The sequence below is a fragment of the Colletotrichum phormii genome (genome assembly GCF_030913505.1).
Source record: "Colletotrichum phormii strain CBS 102054 chromosome Unknown BDP81scaffold_7, whole genome shotgun sequence".
NCBI classification, from domain to species: Eukaryota; Fungi; Ascomycota; class Sordariomycetes; order Glomerellales; family Glomerellaceae; genus Colletotrichum; species Colletotrichum phormii.
Genome location: NW_026851449.1, coordinates 1,906,401 through 1,927,054, shown reverse-complemented (window position 1 = coordinate 1,927,054; position 20,654 = coordinate 1,906,401). Strand labels below are relative to the sequence as shown.

Below are 20,654 nucleotides of genomic sequence, written 5' to 3'. Positions count from 1 at the left end.
GGATAGCCATTTTCTGGCAAAGGCTTGGAAGGTAGCTGCTTTAGCTTGCCTTTCTAGGTGCGCTAATGAGGGCTGTGGTTGTGATTTTAGGATTAGTTTACAGGCTTCCTTGGCTAGAGCATCCGCTTCTTCATTTCCTAGTACTCCCGTGTGCCCAGGGCACCACTAAACATAAACCCTGCCGGGGGTTGTCCAGCTCTCTCTTTGTTTCCGAGTCCAGGAGGAAGAGAGCCTATTGAAGGCCCTAAATCTAGCCTGGCTGCTTCCTATGCTCTGGGAGTATAGTCTAGCCGCGACTACAAGGTTATCGAGGTAGATATGGACGTTATCTGCTATACGAGCCGTAGGAGCCCGGGTAGCTTCTATCAGGCCGTGATACGCAGTATATACCTCCGCGTTATATACCTTAGTTTAGGAGCCGAGTGGTTCGGATCCGTAGAAGATCTGCCGTATAGCTTGGTACCCTACCTAGCCTGCTCCGGCGGAGGTATTACTGCCGTCCGATATATAGGACCCGTTAATATAAATAATAATATCCCGCTTAGAGAAAGTTGCTATCCTGCCTGCAAAGGAGAGGGCCTGTTCCTCTTTGGTCTTGTTAGGTTCGTAGCCGACCCTGGCGAGGGCTGTCTGCTAATCCGCTAGTTGCTCCCAAGGGGGGAGTTCTAACGGATCGATATATTCGGTATTTTTGCTTACGAGGCTTGCTATTCGTCGTAGCCGTGAGTCTGGTCCTGATTTGTCCCTGAGTCTCGTTCGGAGAGGGTGTCGCTCGTCCAGACGATGGATTCTGGTGGACGCTGTGTGGAGCTTCGCGTCCAGTATCACCTCTGCTGGGGGTAGAGCCGCCTCGCGCTATAGGATCGGTATAGGCGTCGTTCTGTATACAGGGACTATCGCTCTGATGGCTTTGGTTTACGTCGCGTCTAGTTGGTGTAGTAGACTACTAACCCCGTTTGAGATAGTACGTCTATTCTTTATCCGGCTCTTGCCGGGCTACTATGCTTTAGATGTATAGTACTAGGTGGGTAGTATATAAGAGGTGATCGCTCGACGTAGTAAGTACGTAGGCGCGCCCTAGAAAGTGTTCCTTAGTCCCCGTAGTCTATTGATTATTTAGTATGCCTTTATAGAGAGGTTTTTTACGTAGTTAGTTAATTCTTAAATATAAGTTTACGGTCGAAGTAAACGCCGAGCTAGCATAGAGAAGAGCCTTCTTTAATAGCCTGAACTATATAATACCTCCTATCCGGTAACTCTATTATGATTGATAGGTTTCTGTTTTTTTATCTTTCGGTGAAGTGGATTAGTTCGGACTTATCGAGGTTAAAACTGATTCTTTGTTACGAGCTGGACAAGGCAACCAACTGTGGCACAAAGCAAAAGCTTCGATAATGATGACTCCGGTCATCATTGTCCCTTGTTCTGCATATATAGCTACGCGCCCACAGTGACAAGTTGCGGCGGGCGTAACATTCTTTCCGTCGCGCCCTATCCTAAGGTTTTTTTCTATTCTTTAGTTAGGATATTATAGTTATTCTTTAGTGATGTTGAGCTTATTAAGATAGCGACGTTATCGGTATAGCCGAAACGAGATCGCTTCCTTCCTAGGCGAGCTATACCTAGCTTAAAAAGAGGTTTAATATAGAGTATAAATAGAATGGGAGATACGGGTGAGCCTTATAGTAGTCCGTATTCGAGACCGAAGACGTCTCCTACCTCCCTATCAAGCCTTATTCTTATTCTCCTTCCGGTAAAACTTGAGACCTAGCGTACGAGGTTCTCCGGCTATCTTTGTTTGCGGAGGCGTCGGACCAGTCGTCCTAGAAGTTTGGCGTCGAAAGCCCCTTTTATATTGAGCGTAAGTATAGAGGTAACTAGGCCTCTTTGCTAGGCGCACTCGATGTCGTAGATGGCCGCTGCGATGAGGTCGCTATAAGAGCGAAGAGGGAGTACTCCAAACTGTTAATCGTGTAGAACACGATGTTTAACTACGATCTAGGTAAGTCGTCTGGCGATGAGTCTCTCTAAGCCTTTTCTGAGGACGGCCAAGAGCGTAATTGGCTTATAGGAGCGCGGGAGTGTCTTGTCTCTTTTTCCCGGTTTTACTAGGATTACGAGAGTTACTTTTTTAAAATAAGTAGGATGCTAACCCTTACGTATATACCCGCTATAAAGTGAGAGGACGATATCCTTGATAACTGGCCATGCTATTTTTAAAGTAGCCGTAGTGATTCCGTCGGTCCTAGGAGTCGTGTTTCCCGCGGTGAGAACTGAAGACCGTACCTCGTCCTTCGTAACCTGCGGGAAAGGAAGCGTAGCTTGCCTTTATAAGACTGGGCTTTCTGTTAGTATATCCTCGGAGATTGCAGCGTTTCTAAGGAGGACGCGGGTAAATAAGTCGCGCTTCTCTTTTGGTTGTGAGACAAGCGTGTCTTAGTTGTCTACATCTCGGAGTGGCGGGGTCTGAAAGGATCCTGTGGCTTTGTGCTAACCGACTATTTCAAATATATCTTTGCTTAAGGAGGCTAAGGAGATTTTATCTTTCCAAAAGGCATCCTTAGAGCGTTTAAACTCGTAGAGGAAGTCCTGTTTTAGAGCTTTGACCTCCTCTTCTTCCTATTAGTAGTTCATTCCGGCTGCGCGGAGTCTTATTAATATCGCTTGCTTACTCGTATAGGCTCGGTGTTTATGTATGCAGCTTTTGCTCTAGTATGGTCTCCCTATACCTTTCCCGAGCGTGCGCTTTGTGGAAGCCGTGAGTGCTTTAATAAGACAGTCCGTAAGCTGTTATACTAGGAGATCTAAAGACTATGGGTCTTGGATGTTGTTTGTAGTGCGGCGTATGGGTTGTAAGTTGTGTTTAATGATGCCGAGGAAAAGCTCCTCGTCCATCGTGTCGAGCCGAAACCTTCCCGGGGTCTGGCTAGGTGAATCGATCAGGGCCAAGGGGACCCGGGTAAGCAGAGATTCGTGGTCTGATGTCGTGTGTAGTGACGTTTCTATGCTGGTGGAAGCCCCATGGAGGTTGCTGGACGTCTAGCATAAATCTAGGGTGTTGCCGCCTTTGTGCGTAGGTTCACCTATAGGTGACATTAGGACAAGGCTGGCGGCTTCTGCCCATTCTACTAGGTTTTCAGCGTCCGGGGAACTCGTGGCCTCGGGCTGCCACGTCTAATGGTATAAATTAAAATCTCCCGCAATCAGTACTCGATCATTAGGTTTTGGTTGCCAGGCCGCTAGGATGTTCCTGAGAGCCTGGCTAGATCGTAGAGAGCCACGAGGGGCGTTGTATACGTTGATAACTATGAGGACCTCCTTCGTTCTTAAGAGGAGTCGTAAGAAGAGCAGGTCTGTAGATAGACCGGGTAGAGGCCGTATTTATATACCTCGTACCCTAGTTCCTCTGCGGAGGTAGGTAAGTACCCTAGGACGGTCTTCGGTCTAGTTATCTATTAGGGTGAAAGTCTTAAAACCTGGGTGGTGTCTTGTGAGCCTCCTCTCCTCCGAACGGATAAACGGCTCTTATATTAAAAATATATTAATTTAGGCTATGTAAGCTAGTTAGGTTTAGTACTGTTTTATAGGCGGATACCCGCCTACCTATATTTGCTTATATGATTTATAGGGTTTTAGAGGTGTTACGGCCAGCTAGTCGTAGGGGTAGTTTGCAGAAGTTGAGGCTGCGGAACTGGTAACAGTAATCGTAGTCGGGGATAGCTTCAGGGAAGCTATGTCTGTCAATCGTAAGGGTAGGTAAGGCTTCGGTGATCAATCGTAGTCTTGTCAAGGTAGTAGCTGAAAGCGGATGTTAATCCTGATACGAAGTTAATTGCTGAAGAAGCTATGGAAAGTCTGTCCTAGAGCCCAGCTCGAGTCCATCCTTATATACAAGTTCGATCCTAACTGAACAGTGCTGTACAGTCCACTTTGTCTGGATATGTTGGATATGCCGAATATCCAACATATCCTTGACTCGGTTGGATATGTCGAATATCCAACATATCCTTGACTCGGTTGGATATGTCGCATATCCAACATATCCTTGACTCGGTTGGATATGTCGCATATCCAACATATCCTTATCCCTTATCATATCTCTTATCATCACGTGACTTGTACCATAGTTCTTCCGTTCCTGGGGTTTCCCCAATGTTCCGTCCCGTCCTGCATATATGATGCGCCGTAGCCGCTAGGCGTCAGCGGGGCACGCCCTGGTCTTCATGTTGGGTCGTAACAAGAGGGCTATATTCTTCTTTTATATTTTATTCGCCGGGGTATATGTTACGGCCAGCTAGTCGTAGGGGTAGTTTGCAGAAGTTGAGGCTGCGGAACTGGTAACAGTAATCGTAGTCGTGGAATAGTTTCAAGGAAACTATGTCTGTCAATCGTAAGGGTAGGTAAGGCTTCGGTGATCAATCGTAGTCTTGTCAAGGTAGTAGCTGAAAGCGGATGTTAATCCTGATACGAAGTTAATTGCTGAAGAAGCTATGGGAAGTCTGTCCTAGAGCCCGGCTCGAGTCCATCCTATATACAAGTCCTGATCCTGAACATATCCTTTGTTGCCTGGTCACCATGTTCGTTGGTGATCACTAAGTGGATACTGGTGAGCGCTCACTTTGGGTGATCACTGTGATCACCTTATCGTGTGCTCACTTTGGGTGATCACTGTAATCACCTTATCGTGTGCTCACTTTCCTTATCGTCACGTGACTTGTTCCATAGTTCTTCCGTTCCACGAGGAGTCACCTGAGTTCCCGGATTCTCTGCGTATATCAGGTAGATAGCCGCCGCAGGCCTGTGGGGCGGGCCCCCTGGCCTTGTTATGCATGTTGGGTTGTAACAGTATAGTCTATTGCTTATTCTTCTTTATGGGAATGTCGATGCGACAACTAGGTCGTATTTCTCTATAATCTTTCTCCCTTAGCTCGGATGGCCTGTAGCTAAGCCTTATCCCTCCTCTGGATTACCCCCTTTACCACTTTGGGTTAGATAGGGCAAGTCGTATCGAAGCCGGCGTAAGGCCCGTTATACGACGGGCATTTAAAGGGGTAGTCGCAGCTATCGTGACCCTTAGTGCCGCCGCAGGGTGCCCGGTGTTGATCAGTTGTGTGGGAAGGAGAGCTGCACTTAAGGCATCTCTTCCTTCTGGTGCACGTTCGTTCGCTATGAAAACCGCCGTAGCGGAGATATTAAGGAGACCTCTTTTCCTTCGGGAACTATAGGTTTATAAAAACGCTGGCCCTTATTAAACGGAGGCGTCTTGGTAATTACCTTACGGCTTCCGCCTTAAACTAGGCTATTACCGTGCCTAGCCTTTTGACTTCGTCCTTCCTGGAGAAGTGTGCTTTTTCAGGCTTGAGTTTTGTCGAGACCTAGATCTCTTTAAGGAGCTCCTCGGTCGTGATTTCCAGCTTAGTATTGGTTACTAGATAATACCTGGTATAAGGGACGTTTGCGATAGTTATAGGCTCGGATCTAGATATTGCATTACTTAATCGCTTATACTTAGAGAAGGGCAGCGATCTATTCTTGTTTCTCTAGCAGGATTTTTGCGCCATCCATTAACAAAGGTAGGAGTACTAATCCTATCTTAATATAATCGATCCTTTTAAGGGCTTCTCGGGCTTGGGGACTTAGCCTTTCCCGAACGAAGATATATATATCGTAAGCTTTCTCGTTCCGAAGCGGGCTTTTAGGCGATAGATGCGTAAAGACGCATAGATCCTTTAAAGCCGCCCGGTTTATAGCTTGTTTTGCGGCTTATTTAGCTAGCGTTAGTTCATCCTATCTTCTGGACAGTAGCTGGCTCGCCGCCGCCGCATATAAACGTACTAGGGGCGGCTGGTTCTGGGTTGTGTACGAGGGATGCCCCTGGGAACTCAGGTCAGTCTCTCTAGGCCCTATGCCAATAGCGTGTATAGACCTTGCTAGACTACGTTAATGCCGGTTTAAACGCTGTTTCTCCTCCTGAAGCTCTCTCTCCAAGGATTCGATTTTTATTAAATAGTCTTTTAAAAACTGTTCCCTCTTGGCGTCCTGACGTAGGAGGTCCTGGATAAGATCCGAAAGCTTATTAATCTCATCTTTGAGCTTAGAATTGTCCTGGTGGTTGACCTACTCAACCACTCTAACCTTTACAGTCGGCTTCCGGACTTATCCCGACCGCCGAGATATACCGGCGTCCCCGTGAGCCGTGATCGATAGCCCTATATCTAGGGAGACCGCTATGGTCGTGGAACTTAGCTCGTATAGGCTGATGTTGAGAGATGATAGTGCAGTGGGCCGTAGCCATCTATAACCTTAACAATTACTAATAGTGGGTACCTTTCGAGGTAAAAAAAGAGAATATGTGCTCACTTTGGGTGATCACTATGATCACCTTATCGTGTGCTCACTTTCCTTATCGTCACGTGACTTGTTCCATAGTTCTTCCGTTCCATGAGGAGTCACCTGAGTTCCCGGATTCTCTGCGTATATCAGGTAGATAGCCGCCGCAGGCCTGTGGGGCGGGCCCCCTGGCCTTGTTATGCATGTTGGGTTGTAACACTACTTCCTAGGCCCCTTAAAATAAGAGATTATATTAACTAGTTATTCATAAATAAATAATAACTATAAAGACGTCCTTTCAGGCTTTATAATGCTTAGCCTCTTTATTAAGAGCTATAAGGATAGCTCTAGCAGCTGTCCTAGTTATAATTGAGGGCCCCTTAGCCGTTAAGGGGATTATTATGTTACAACCCAACATGCATGACCAAGAACAGGGCCTGCCCCGCAGGCTCGCGGCGGTTATAATACACCACATATGCAGGAGATAAGGGACACTAGGCACCCTCTCACGGAACGGAAGAACTATGGTACAAGTCACGTGATGATAAGATAAGCCATGAGCGACCATGGTGGGGCCATGAGCGCTCATGCCGAACAATGAGCGCTCATGCCGAACGATGAGCGCTCACCCGATCAGAGGAACTGATCATTGACAAGGGATATGTTCAGGACCAGGACTTGTATATAGGATGGACTCGAGCCGGACTCTCGGACAGACTTTCCATAGCTCTTCAGCAATTAACTTCGTATCAGGATTAACATCCGCTTTCAGCTACTACCTTGACAAGACTACGATTGATCACCGAAGCCTTACCTACCCTTACGATTGACAGACATAGTTTCCTTGAAACTATTCCACGACTACGATTACTGTTACCAGTTCCGCAGCCTCAACTTCTGCAAACTACCCCTACGACTAGCTGGCCGTAACATATTATAAGGGCGTCAGGCTGGCTTCTTACGAGGCTAGGCCGGGGTGGCTAGGCCTCGGTACCGCGGCAGCGTTTAGCCCTTAAGGTTAGAGACGACTCCGGAGGGGGTCCAGAGCCTCGGTCAAGGCCGGCCGAGGAGGCTAGCAACAGTCCAGAGCCGGCCGGAGGCTATAAGGCCATCGCGGGAGGGCGCCGGAGGAGAGAGGTAAAGGGTTTTCAGCTATTAAGGATATTGGTGGTAGCCCACCTATTGTATTAACAGTAGATGCCAAGAAAAATCAGGCGAGGGGGAAGTTTTTGTGCCCGCGCATAGATCTCGCCATGATCTTACACAGGCATTGGAACGAGTCGAAAGCATGGTGGAAAGCGTTCTCTCAATTCCTTCCTTGGCCCCGATATTATCTTACCGGCATATACCTATCCCTTCAGGTACTCTATCTCTGTACAGCAATCCTGGCCTTGAAGCTTCTCGTCCAGATGTTCTGTATCAACTCGTGCTACGAAGCCCAGGTGGACATCACACGCTACCGGATCAATGGGAATCGGTCATTAATTTCACGTACCAGGGTAAATATTAATGAGATAATACACATTCCACGACTTCTTTATCAATTAACTCATAAGAATTAAAGGCTCCTGTCAGGTCTTCTCGACTCTGAACATCAAATGCGTTGACCGCATTCTAGGTGATCACAGCTTTAGTATTGCATCCCGGGAAGCTTTAGAGCAAATGCGCAAGTCTAACTTAACGATCTCACTGTCCCAGACAGTTGTCCCGCAGAATATGAGACATGCTTGCCTCGAAAGTGAGAATGTCACTCAAAGATCTCTCTCGCGCATGGAGCTAACGCCGGAGCTAACGCCGGAGCTCTTAGGTTTCATCTCAGCATCACCCGGCGTCTGGAGCATGTTCCAGTTGGGTGAACTCATTGCAGCCTTCCGTGACTACGAATACGAAGTGATTTCACCTCTGCCAAGTGTGTGCGCCGCCGTCAATATCGTATGTGCTTATGCGTTGCGAATCAATGGCAGAGACAAGATCGATTGGTCGGATTACTGCTTGCATAACGCGCTGGATATGTTACCAGCAATCATGACAGAGCTGCCGGACTCGATCGCAATCGGCACCCTACTCCTAATGGTGCGTCGTCACTGATCTATGTTCTCATCCGAGACTACATGTACATACAAGGTTCACTGACACTCGCAGACCTTAATATTCGCGTCTACTTCGAGGTTACCTACAGCAGCTATGATTTTAGCCATTGCCTCTCAGATGATGTTTCTAGCCGGATTTCACAAAATGACTGCCACTCCAGACGAAACAACAACGCACAAAAGGCGCCTACTTTCATACGCTTACATACTGGACCAGAACCTCTCCCTATGGCTCGAGAAGCCACCTCTCCTATCTTCAAACTTTGGTCTAGATCTTCTGGAGCAAGAACCATATGATGGGCAGGGAACTATTCATCTTCGAGATGGCATATCGGTTAATTGCCTCAGGGAACAGGTCATTCTGGCCAAGTTTCAGAGCAAGGCATACGCGACACTCCGCTCGCCTGACTCCTCGTCGATGTCACAGGAAGCATACGCGGAAATCAGCCGTCAGCTCTTGGAAGAGCCCTTACAGTGGAGAAGTAATTTGCCGGCACTCGTCGAGCCACTTCTGATACCCAATGACCTCGACAAGAAGCATGCGCCATGGTTGTCTGCTATATTTTGTACCTTCTATCAGGTCGAAATCGCCATTCGCTCTTCAATCTTTTCGCATAAAATGTTCTTCGACAACGCAGACTTTCGTAATCAAGCACTCCTCGTTGTTTCAAGTTGCGCTTCCGCTACTAGGAAACTGGTGGCAGTTGTGAGCTCTCTCGATAGAAGTGCTCTGCAGAGATCGTAAGTGGCCATTTTTAACGCTCTTATGCTGGTGATTGGAAGGCTGACTGGACATTTCTCTGAGGTGCTCAGATGTCTGTTGCCTTTGGTCGCGTGGAACCTGGATTCTCTATTCCTTCATATCGCCTACTACAGGCATGCACCAGAAGTGCAGCATGACGCTCGGCTAATCAGAAATATTGTGAACTTGTTTGAAGACAACTTTCCAGACTATCAACAAGCTAAGGTCTACGCTACGACTAAGCTTCTATGCGATGTGGCTTTACGGGCAATCCCATAGCGCACATACAGTCAAGAGGAGGTGAAGGGAGTGTGAATATGTATGAAACGAGCCAGAACAACACGGATGGAAAAGGCTGAATGGTCAAAAATCACGAGGATCCGATTTCCACTGTCTAGAGGTTATCGAACGCGGCTTGGCTTATCGCTTGACGGTTCCCGTCGCGGATGATCGGGAATAATTGCCACGAGTCAAATGCCCCATTCTTTGCTGGAGACATCTTGCATGAGGTAGTGTCAGCCTAAAGTGGCGGCAAGTTGAGCGAAGTTCTTCTTGGAACTTGGAAGTTGGAGCCAAAGTTCCAGTGGAGTACTAACTTCGTGAGGGAATTAAATCAAGGACTGTCTGCAGCGCCGATGTTCCGACCAAGATTTGATGTTACAGGTCCGGCTACAGTGCTGCCCTCTCGGCTTTTCACCCTACACACATGGTGGCATCAAATCGAAAACTCATCACTGACAAATCATCTGCAGAAACACAACGTGGCGGCACTATGAATCAAGAGTTGTGGACGATTGAAAGCTTGCCGTGAATAAACATGCGATGCTACTTTCTAAAAGTGGTTGCGATCAAGGACTTATTGTATGTCAAAATTCATCCAACGGCGGCCTCTAGAATGGATAGACTGAAGTCTTTTAGCCCGGCAAGAAGAGGCTATTGTTAGCACCGGAGTCCGGAACCGACAATGGATTACTTGCAGTCGGTAATTAACCTGGCTGAAGCGAGTGGCTTAGCGCCGGGAGGGAAGGAGTTGCCAACAACTGAAGACTTCGCAAAGACCAAGAATAAGCAGGACTCAAAGGATCCGCATCGAGCCAAGTCTAGGACCTCAAAGCTAGGGTCTTTCCAAAGTAATCTTCATGTCGGATTATCTGTACTGGCAATGTTCCAGAAGCCAACAAGATCCCACCAGCTTGGGAAAGAAGGGAAATGACGGATTTTCCTGATGCTTTCCTCGTACAGCGAGCACCAGGAAGCTCGGCTTGCGAGGGAACCGATGAGAATTTTTCCTCGTAAACTGGGATGCCCCTGACTCGACGTCAACTAAAAGAGGAACTTCAGTGGACGCACTTCTCCACCAAATACCTTGTCAGATCATCTGATAACTGTCCAGCAACCGCAACGACATCGGGGGCCCGCTGAGAAAAACATGGGGGCCCCGAAGACACCGAGCCAGTGAGCGGACTCGACCTCCGCGGCTACCTGAGAACCGGGTACGACAGACGTCACTCTGCGGCCGGTCACCAGTGGCGGTGCCGGGTCGCCGGCTGCAACAGCGATTCCCGCTCCGCCGGACATTGACGCTAAAAGCAACTGTCCCGTCTCATCCCTTACTCCATTACGGACAATAGATCCTTTGGACGAATCATATTACGTTCATCTCTGGTTGCTCTGGATCCCCGAATAGGTGTGTTGGTGATGATCTCTCTGCGACGTGGGTCCGGATATAGGATCAGCGATGGGTCAGACATTGCAGGTACGCGATAATATAAATCTTTTCAAATCCATCCGCTCGACGTGCGGTCTTGTTTGATTCTTGCTCTCCACGCCTTCCTTTTCGATCGTTGTTCTCTTGGCTCAGGTGCCCTTTGTGTATCCAAAGTGCGTGCCCACCTTTGCAGTACACGCCTGTCATTGATCTCGTCGAAACCAGCATGGCCGCCAACGCTTCGACAACGCCTCAGGTGTCTGAGCAGAACCATGTTTCCGCCGATAACGATATCGAGAAGAGCACCGCACAGAATTCGGTTGATATTCACGCCGAGCCTTTGAAGCTTGATTACGAGGAGGGTCCTGAACACAAGCAAGATGGTGTCAAGAAGGTGGAGGCTATCACCTCAGTGTGGTCTTGGAAGATGCTCTGGGTTGTGTTTGCCCTGTAAGTCCTTTTGCTTGCGTCTCGTTCCCCCTGCCAAAGTTTCCAACCTCCGCAAATAACTTCATGAGACCGAGACCTAATTGGTTCTACGCAGCTTGTACCTCGTTTCCTTCACGGACGGCCTACTGCAGTCTGTTCAGAGCAACTTGACGCCCTATGTTACCTCCGCGTTCGGCCAACACGGGCTTCTTGCTACGACTAGCATAGTATCCACGATTCTCGGCGGTGTCTCTACGCTTACTATCGCTAAAATCATCGATATCCGTGGTCGTGCGGAGGGCTTCGCTGGCATGGTTTTCCTTGTCACCATCGGCATGATCATGAAGGCCACCTGCCAGAACGTTGAGACGTATGCAGCAGCGCAAACGATCTTCTGGGTCGGCCATCTCGGACTCATCTACATTATTACGATTGTTCTCTCTGACATGACGTCCCTGAGGAATCGTATGACTATGATTGCCCTGAATGGCACGCCGACGATCGCCACAACCTTTGCTGGTCCTGAGATTGCGCAGCTGTTTTACGACAAGGTCAACTTCCGCTGGGCATTCGGTGCCTTCGCCATCATCTTGATCGGTTTCAGTGTTCCCGTCGCCGTGATCTTCTTCTTCAGCGAGGTCAAAGCAAAGAAGACTGGCTTGATCCCACCCAAGCAGAAGACCCGGTCTACCTGGGAATCTACCAAGCACTACTTCATCGAATTTGACGGTATGTAATCCCCCTTTTCGAAGACGCAAGTTACTTCATAAAACTTGACATACTAACGAACCTAGTTGTCGGCTTGATCTTGGTGATGGCCGGGTGGTCTATGCTTCTGCTGCCATTTTCCCTCGTTTCCAACGCCACCCATCAGTGGAAGAGCCCAACCATCATCTGCCTAATCGTCTTCGGCGTTATCGGCTTGGCTCTTTTCGCTCTGTGGGAGAGAAACTTTGCCAAGGTCTCTCTGTTCCCGTACCACTTTCTGAAGGATAGAACCATTCTGGGCGCTTGCTTGGTTTACGGTATCATGTTCGCCTCCATCTAGTAAGTTGATCTCCCCATGATGCGGTCTCGCCGTATTGATCCTATACTAACGACTGTGTTCAGCTGCTGGGACTCATACTACCAGTCTTACTTGCAAGTCGCGCACAATCAAGACATCACCAGCTCTGGCTACATCCTCAACGCCTTCAGTTTGACCTCCGCTATCATTTCTCCCTTCATCGGAGTGTAAGTTATTCTGTGTCGAGATACCAGAGCTTCTTCTAACCAAGCTTTAGTGCAATACGATACACTGGCCGCTTCAAGTACATCGCCCTCTCCGGCGTGCCTATCTGCGTCCTCGGCACTGCCCTGCTCGTTCACTTCCGCACCCCGTCAACCACCGTTGGCTACCTTGTCATGTGCCAGATCTTCAATGGCGTTGCTAGTGGCATTTTCAGTATCTGCTCCCAAATCGCCATTATGTCGTCCGTCACCCACCAGCAGATCGCCATCGCGCTCGCATTGCACGGCCTCTTCGGCTCCATCGGTGCTGCCATCGGCTTGGCAATCGCTGGCGGTATCTGGAACAACGTTCTCAAGAAGAACATCTATACAAATCTCCCCGAGGGTAGCAAGGACCTTACCGCCAGCATCTACGCCAGTATCGAAACGCAGCTCTCGTACCCTATGGGTAGCCCCATCCGCACGGCAATTATTGAGTCCTATGCTGATGTTCAGCGCAAGATGGTCATCGCTGGTTGCGCTTTCATTCCTCTGGTGCTTCTGTCCTTGCTTATCTGGCGCAACATCAACGTCAAGACTGTGGAGGAGGAGAAGGGAAAACAAACAAAGGGAACTGTTTTCTAATCCGGTCTCGTACCCTCCCCTTACTCCAGCGGCTGTCTTCTGCTGTAGATCTTCCAAGACCTAGCCCATTGAGTTAGAAGCGCTTTGAGATTGGGAGGGTTCCCCTGACATAGACTGTAATATGACATTCAAACGAACTTTTCAACATTGCATTCATATCAATATCTTACAACCATTCCAGATCTGTGATGGAACTCGTGTTGTCCCTGATTACCTGCCGTTCCAAACATTAGCATGCTGCCGCTGTCACCACTGGAGAGTGGCTTTGAGCTCTCCAAAAACACAAGATCCCGTTGAAAGAGCTGGCGTTAGCCAAACTGAAGGGTTCAAATTGGGGAGCTTGTCATGGTTGAAAATGATTATTCTAGACAACTAACAGTGATCTATCCTACTTCGGACAAAGCCGCCCGTTCTGAGTCGGGTAGTACTCAAGCTGATCCGTGATGTGCCAGTCCTCGGAACCTACAGCCGTCGTCGCATATAACAGCCCCCAAGGATCATACTTCTGCTTAAGCGAATACAAGTAGTCGTAGTTGCTACCATAAAAGGCCTGCTGCCAGTTCGGCTCGTTGATATCTGCCTCATTGAGGTATGCTCCGGCGCCGGGACTGGCTTTTCGCCATGGCTGCAACATCTCCACTAAGTTCTTCTTTGCGGCAGCAATCTCCTCGGGGGTAGCCTCCTGACCCCACACGGCTCCCAGCATGGCGTGCATTAAAGTCTCGCGGAAGGCAGGGTTGACTGCGTTGGTTTGGTTGACGGAAGGGTTAACAGCGGTCTTGAAGTTATATCCAAGCATCATGCCAGCAGTCTCAACGCTTTTACGCAATGCATTGGTCTGTGCAGCTAGCTTGCTATCATCTTCCCAGTTGGAGCGCGGGAAAAGGCGGGAGGCAGTGTGAAAGTTCCACGCGCCGACAGCTTCGGATTCTGCAGGCCAAGTGTTTATGACAGTGTTGAGAACGCCATCAAACTTGGTGTACTTTGTATCGGTCACGGGGATATGCAAAGCAGAGAGATTGGAGAAGAGCGGCGCCGAGACGGCAGTCAACTCAGCTGTGTCCATGTCATTTCCCCATTGAGGTGCCATGGAGAAGCTGCAAGTTGTTGCTGGAGCGCACATGATAGACCAGTAGCTGTACATACCAGCGTCGGCATAAGCAGGGAATTGGGCAAACACGGCATCCACACCAGACCAGAAGGTCTCCGTGGAAACATTGTTGCCGGTGGCGAAGCTGTAAGTGAGTGTGGTGATGGGTGTCTTGGGGTAGGCTCGGATGACCAGCGAAGTGACGATGCCCCATGTGCTGCCACCGCCTCCACGAAGAGCAAAGAAGAGATCGGGGTAGTTCTTCTCATCAACTGAAACAAAACGGCTGTTAGGTAGAACAACCTCCATTGAGAGGACTTGGTCGGCGGCGACACCATACTTGGACATCAGTGGGGAATGACCACCCCCGGCAGTATACCCGCCACCGATACCAACGGTCTATCCGCAGCATTAGAGAGATTTGCGTGGACAGGAAGTGGCAGCGGGGAACTTACACGAGCAATACCACCAACAACGTGTAGCCCGAGCTCATCAGCTGCCTCGTAGAGCTTTAGAGCCTGGGTTCCGGAGCCAATCTTGAAGGCCGAGCCAGTGTATCCAGAGATGCGATGATGATATTCGGCTCCGAGGTACTGGACACTTTGCAGAGCATGAGTCCAGATTGAAAGCGCGCCAGCACCGGAGGACTTTCCGTTGAAGTCATGCCCCTTGTTCTTGACGATCAAGCGAATGTTGAGATTGCGAGCAAAGTTGACTGCAAGCTGGATCTGGGCTACATTTGTAACCTTGACAACATACGAAGGGTTGCTCCCTGAGTACAGTTGGCGCCGGTGCGAGCGATGCTTGGAGGGACGCAGCTGACCCCCTCGAAGATCGGGGAGTCTAAGCCAGTTGGCTCAGACATTCTTCGATGTTATCAGCGAGTTCGCAATAACTTAGAAAAATACAACGGGCTTACTGGTATTGAGGAGTTGTCCATGCTGCCGTGATCTCATCGCACTTGACTGCGTCGTATTGGGGCCAGTCCTTGTAGCATGGCGCGGCAGCAGGAACCCCGTCAACCAACGCACCCCCTAAAAGCAGATCGAGCAAGAACCATGTCAAGTCTGACGGCCATACGTGGTCACCGGGGAAAACCTTGCATGAACGCGTAGCACGCTTCTCGACGGCAGCTTCATTATCGCCAAAGTTGAACGCAGTAGTGCCAGTAAGGTTGTACTTGGTCAAGTTTGCGATCACGTTTGCTGTAAGCTGAGAAGATCCAAAGTCGAAGTACTCGATCCCTGATGAGGCCGCATCAAATGCCACTGCCTCAACAGCGGGAGCAATGGTCTCGGTGGTGACAGCTAGTTAGAAACACGGTCAGCAACATCCAAGATTAGGGGGTTTGCAGATGTACGTGTATGAGTGTAAAGAAGCGAGATAAGGTTGATTCACATACCAGGACTACCATTGGCGTCACCACCTTGGGTTGTCTGGCTCAAGACCAAGTCATCAAGCGACAAAGCTGTGAGCAAGGCAGACGGTCGCAAAATGATGGCGGATGGCGTGCTGTTGATCTCACCAGTTGAAGGTTGAGCGAACACAGAAGTAGTCGAAAGTACCAACAAGCACGATGATCAAGGATTAAGGTTGTTGGGCGTATTCTGCGGACTCTCAATATCCTTATACGTGCCGGCTCCAGGTCTAGTTACTCGGAAGGCCTGGCCCGGTTTTCGCAATCTCTTACCGATCAGGTTGTCAGCGCACGATCCACAAAGACCAATATTTGGATGGCATTTTCAAGACGTGCATAGCATGGTCAAGCGTACCTTCAAATTCGATCGGGATGCGCCACTAGCATTGCTGGGACGGTCGATCATGAGCTTTCTGATCAAGTTAGCTTCTCGTCGGGGAGGTTGTCCGGAAAAGGGTTACTTGAATGGGGGATACCACCTAAGAACGTCCTTCCACCGTCCAGAACTTCAGACAGCTCCATAAATGACCCAGGGTCCCGGCCAGTGGTGGAGTGCTAATGCGTGCGCAGCAGCATGGCACGGGGATCATGGATATCATAGGTGATGCATCGCATAACACTCATGTTTTGATCACCGGCTTCTGGTCCTTGAAGCACTTGGCACCGCCTTCTGGGTGGCTCTCGTGTGCGAACGACTCTCGTTACTGATCCAGGATTGAGCAAATCTTGGAGACTCCATTCCCAAGATGCCAACAGTGCGACTACGACAACCTCATTGAAATGTGCCATGAAAACGTCGGGCCAGCATGTGTGAGGCATGGGTTGGAAAATGCCGCTGAAGGAATCAGCCATCGGAAATTGTTATCTATCCTACGCCTCCGGCTTGCATATTTGCCTTGTCTTCCGACAAGAAACTTTTGCACAAACAACGCTCACCAACACACGTTGAACATCTGACAGCGACGGGCGGCAACATGGAAATAGGCGGAGACACGTACCACTTTCTCTCGGCTCTGGTGGCGCTAGTAGCGAGGATATATACTGTTCTCCATACAGTTACAAGGGGGGTGGGTAACCAGACGTCGACTCACCAACAACCAACGGCTTTCGATGGTCGGAGGGGTTTTTTCTAAGAAAATGAAATAGCAATATGGCATGAGAAGTAAGAGACTTCCCAAGCGGAGCTGAATCTCTTCTTCGACTCATCGAAGAAATGAGGTAAGTACTGTTCACTCTTTCACCCTCAGAACTCGACCATGCTTGGAGTTTCACGCCATACCTTAGCATAGCAGAGACAAGTTCAAAGCTGACAGAGCGGCTTTTGTTGTCAAAAGCCATAGCAAAGGAATCCCGCGCGTTGGTTCATCATGGAGCCATTGAAATGATAGACCGGGGTTCTTTTAGCTTTCAAGGACTCGGCCGATGAACCTTGCCAATTTGAAGGCTAGACGTCTTGCTAGGTTGCCATCGATTGACCCATACACCACTGTGGATCATTCTCTCTCGAGCCGTTGGTTATCTTGCATCTTTTATCTCAAGGATTCTGTTGAGATAGGCTGGAAAATATTCTCATATCCTGCAGCAGGAGTGCAGGGCAGCTGTGGTTGTGAATGCTCCATCATCTTGGGGGCACAGTAATGGCCCCAGCAGATCGGGTGTGCCTGCATCAATATGAACTTCAGAAACGTGGCTTTTGCCGCATGCCGAACAGCTCGTAAATGATCGTCCAGAAGGTCATGCCACCGGTACGGTATGCCCAGGTACAATCTGGGTAGGTGCCTCGGGAAGGTTCTGCATAGGATCCTCGTCTCCGAAGTCTTGAACACCACTTCTTCATCTTTCTTCTTCGGTTATACAAGTGACATGGATCCAGGGTATTGAAGCGAGGTATTTTAGCCACAGGGATCATATGTGCCGTAACAATACTGATGAACGAGGAACTAAAGTTTTTCCTCAAGTTGAGATGTTGGCTGGACGGAGTATGTGGCATGTCTCCTGGCCGTCACTTCCATAAATGAGAATTAGCTCAGTGTGTATCACACTTTAATATCGTGACACTCATTCACTCCCGACTGATGCTCGATTTCGCTGATCATTGTCTTCTCATTATATGTCTTCCTGACCTTCCTCACGTCAGGTGAATCAGTCTTCGAGCCAAGATGACAGGACCTCCCACCAGTTGGCTACAGAATCTTGGCTTTGCCATTGAGATTGCCTGCCCTACTCTTGCACTCATTACAACAATTTCGCGGCTCTATATCAGAGTCGATACGAAAACTCTCGGCTGGGGTATGTCAAATGCGTGGAAACTTTCTCCTCTCATTTCAAATTGATCATCGTGTCTGGTCATAAGATGACGCCTGCTTGTGTGCCGCGATGGCTCTCTCTATCTCCCTAGCAATCGGATCTGTTATATGTAAGTCCGATCTTATTGCAGATCAAAGTCACTAGAGTTCGTAATGGCAACTCACCATGGACCATATATCTAGGTATGAAGGAGCTCTACATCGATATTCACTACTGGGACGTTCCTCTGCCCATGAACCCAACGACTGGCATGATCTGGATCTACATTGTCGGCGCCGTCTACAACCCGATTCTTGCACTGGTCAAACAGTCTGTCCTCATTTTCCTGCTTCGCTTTTCCGGTTTCAAAGATGTAGTGAGATACATCGTCTGGGGAACAGCTGCATTCAACCTTGCGCTCATGATCGCTACCTTTGTTACTGTCATCTTCCAATGCATGCCCATTGAGAAGAACTGGAAACCGACCTTGGCAGGGAGTTGTATCCAACAATTCTCTTTCGGAATATCCACGGCGTGTTTGACTATTCTAACAGACCTTGTCACTGTTGGTCTGCCATTCTACATCTTCCTGGGCCTCAAGATGCAGAAGAAGAGGAAGATCGGGCTCATGATTGTCTTCATGCTCGGTATTATGTCTGTAACCTTTTATCGTTTCAATTTCCGCGCCCTCAATTTGCTAACCTTGTTTTCCTGGCAGCGTCACCGGCGTGAGCGTCATTCGTCTCTACTTCCTTGCCAAGAACTTCACCGACAAGAGTCTAGATGCGAACTTCTCCCTTGGCTTTTGCGTTTCCTCCATTGAGTGTAACCTAGCCATCACTACAGCATCAGCACCCGCGCTATGGCCTCTCATCCGACGATGGATGCCTCAGCTGAAGTCTTCCAAAGACCAAGGCTATTACAATCAAAAGTACCACACTAGTCAGCAAGGATGGATTAGGACGGGTGATGGCCACGAAGGAGCGTCTTCAGCTGCCAACGGTGACATTAGTCTGAGAGGCATCAACACCAGACATGCCAAGACCGAAGTTCGTTCCAATGCATCTTTTGCTCAAGACTCGGACGAGGAGTTGATGAAAGGTATGGGAATCATGCGAACAACCAACTTCGAGGTCACACGCGATGATCATGGTTCCTGTATTGTGGGTTAAAGATCATCGGAGACTAAAAATATCTGGACAAACATCGCGCGGTAAACGGTACCTTACTAAGTCAAGGCCCATTCATATATTATTCTACGGGCTACATGGACGTATGTACTGATTACTCGTAAAATAACCAAACCTTGATGGATGATTTTCCAACACGTTGGTTTTGATCAATTGCTTGTCGCGGCTCTGACCGAAATGGTTGCATCTTCCCGATCTAAGTTAGCAAGTCGATATAGTTAGTCCTAGTTCAGCCTGTTTCTGTGACACTAGCTACCTTGTTGTACCTATGACTTCCCATCACGCGGCTGATTTCAAAGGCTGAGCGGGTACATGACCATATCTTTGACGCTCCATGTATAAACAAGTCGGAACAACAAGGAAAAAGCACATGGACTGATCAAGTTTCTCCTGTTGTAGAAATTCTTCCTGCTACCGTAAGCAACACCAAATATCGGGTGAGAGCCCACAGAACATTCAGACATCGTTGAGTTCTCTCGCTGAACCGGCCAGCTTCAGAGAGTCGCAACGTGCCTTACCTAAGAATTGGACCAAGCGGAGCAGATTGTGACAGGGATCATGTTCGGAAATTATCCTGGGTTCATCCCAAGTAAGCTGGACGTAACCCAGAAACTCTGTTTGATGTGCCTCGTCAGAACGAGTGTCGAGCATGCTGACGGCGTTGAAGGTGCCTATTGACGGTTAGTCAGGGTGGCCAGCGGAATATGCATATATGAGTGAGCAGAAAAGAGCGTCTATTCGTACTAAAGATTGGATGGAATCACCACAGGCTTGTGGGCCTAATGCTATCCTAATAAGTCTTGCAGAGCTAGGACCAGGTGGAAATGACAGTCTGGCCTGTTTCGTGATGGTCAGACCATTCCGAATGGGTTATGTCCATGACTCGCATAGGAGCATGCATGGATTCTGTCACCTATCTACGCAGTCAAATGCCTTCGAAGACGATATTTTGAATTTGATGTGTGCTAAATTGGCTCGCGTTGCCGTCCCGTCCCGTCCGCCACACCGGGATGATGTGGGGGTCCTCCGATCGAGATCTAGACGCCGTTGGTATCACACGATTGTGACGCGACACGCCCATATGCTATTACCCAGGCTCTTCCAGACTCTTGGTATTCGCACGGGGACATAGGGTTAAAGAGGAGTAATTTCTGCCTTTCACCACAAGCCCATATATGTAAGACGCAGTGCGCGCGGCACTGAGGTGCCGATTGAATCGCCTCATTCTTAGCAACGGTGTTAAGACCCCGCCTGGTTTACCCCCTTAGGCAGGAGATGAATTGCCGTGTGGCGGCCTCATATTCCCCGGGTCTTACAACCCAGTTAGTAAATAAACTCTGACGGCTGGATACAGGAACCTTGGAATCACGACGTTGTAATTTGTTCTGTAAGGGGTGTAGGATGGATTTCGCGTTCATGCCCAATCATACGAGACCTTTTTTTCGTTAATCAGCGGGCAAAGGCTATCCTGTCGGCAGCTACTGGTTCAGATAAATATTCTTGTCATTGGCACTTGAT

The 20,654-nt window shown here is 48.9% G+C and overlaps 4 protein-coding genes across 4 annotated transcripts; 3 read left to right on the top strand and 1 right to left on the bottom strand.

The window, feature by feature from the left end:
- Positions 1 to 7,553: 7,553 nt before the first annotated feature.
- BDP81DRAFT_470750 (uncharacterized protein) lies at positions 7,554 to 9,441 on the top strand (the record flags this gene model as incomplete). Its single annotated transcript, XM_060594560.1, has 4 exons — positions 7,554 to 7,829; positions 8,029 to 8,403; positions 8,473 to 9,161; positions 9,204 to 9,441. Exons 1-4 carry the CDS (start codon positions 7,584 to 7,586, stop codon positions 9,439 to 9,441), a joined length of 1,548 nt encoding a protein of 515 aa, XP_060447136.1. The 5' UTR covers positions 7,554 to 7,583.
- Positions 9,442 to 11,096: 1,655 nt separating this feature from the next.
- On the top strand, positions 11,097 to 13,153 carry BDP81DRAFT_448555 (major facilitator superfamily transporter; the record flags this gene model as incomplete). The annotated part of the gene is made up of 5 exons (XM_060592313.1): positions 11,097 to 11,320; positions 11,415 to 12,028; positions 12,094 to 12,346; positions 12,410 to 12,532; positions 12,583 to 13,153. The coding sequence occupies 5 exons, from the start codon at positions 11,097 to 11,099 to the stop codon at positions 13,151 to 13,153; spliced, it is 1,785 nt and encodes a 594-aa protein (XP_060447135.1).
- Positions 13,154 to 13,541: 388 nt separating this feature from the next.
- BDP81DRAFT_393111 (uncharacterized protein) lies at positions 13,542 to 15,657 on the bottom strand (the record flags this gene model as incomplete). Its single annotated transcript, XM_060587797.1, has 4 exons — positions 13,542 to 14,642; positions 14,699 to 15,086; positions 15,163 to 15,550; positions 15,642 to 15,657. The coding sequence occupies 4 exons, from the start codon at positions 15,655 to 15,657 to the stop codon at positions 13,542 to 13,544; spliced, it is 1,893 nt and encodes a 630-aa protein (XP_060447134.1).
- A 2,162-nt stretch (positions 15,658 to 17,819) lies between these two features.
- BDP81DRAFT_315789 (uncharacterized protein) lies at positions 17,820 to 19,118 on the top strand (the record flags this gene model as incomplete). Its single annotated transcript, XM_060584112.1, has 4 exons — positions 17,820 to 17,949; positions 18,014 to 18,076; positions 18,150 to 18,600; positions 18,665 to 19,118. 4 exons carry the CDS (start codon positions 17,820 to 17,822, stop codon positions 19,116 to 19,118), a joined length of 1,098 nt encoding a protein of 365 aa, XP_060447133.1.
- Between the last annotated feature and the right edge of the window lie 1,536 nt (positions 19,119 to 20,654).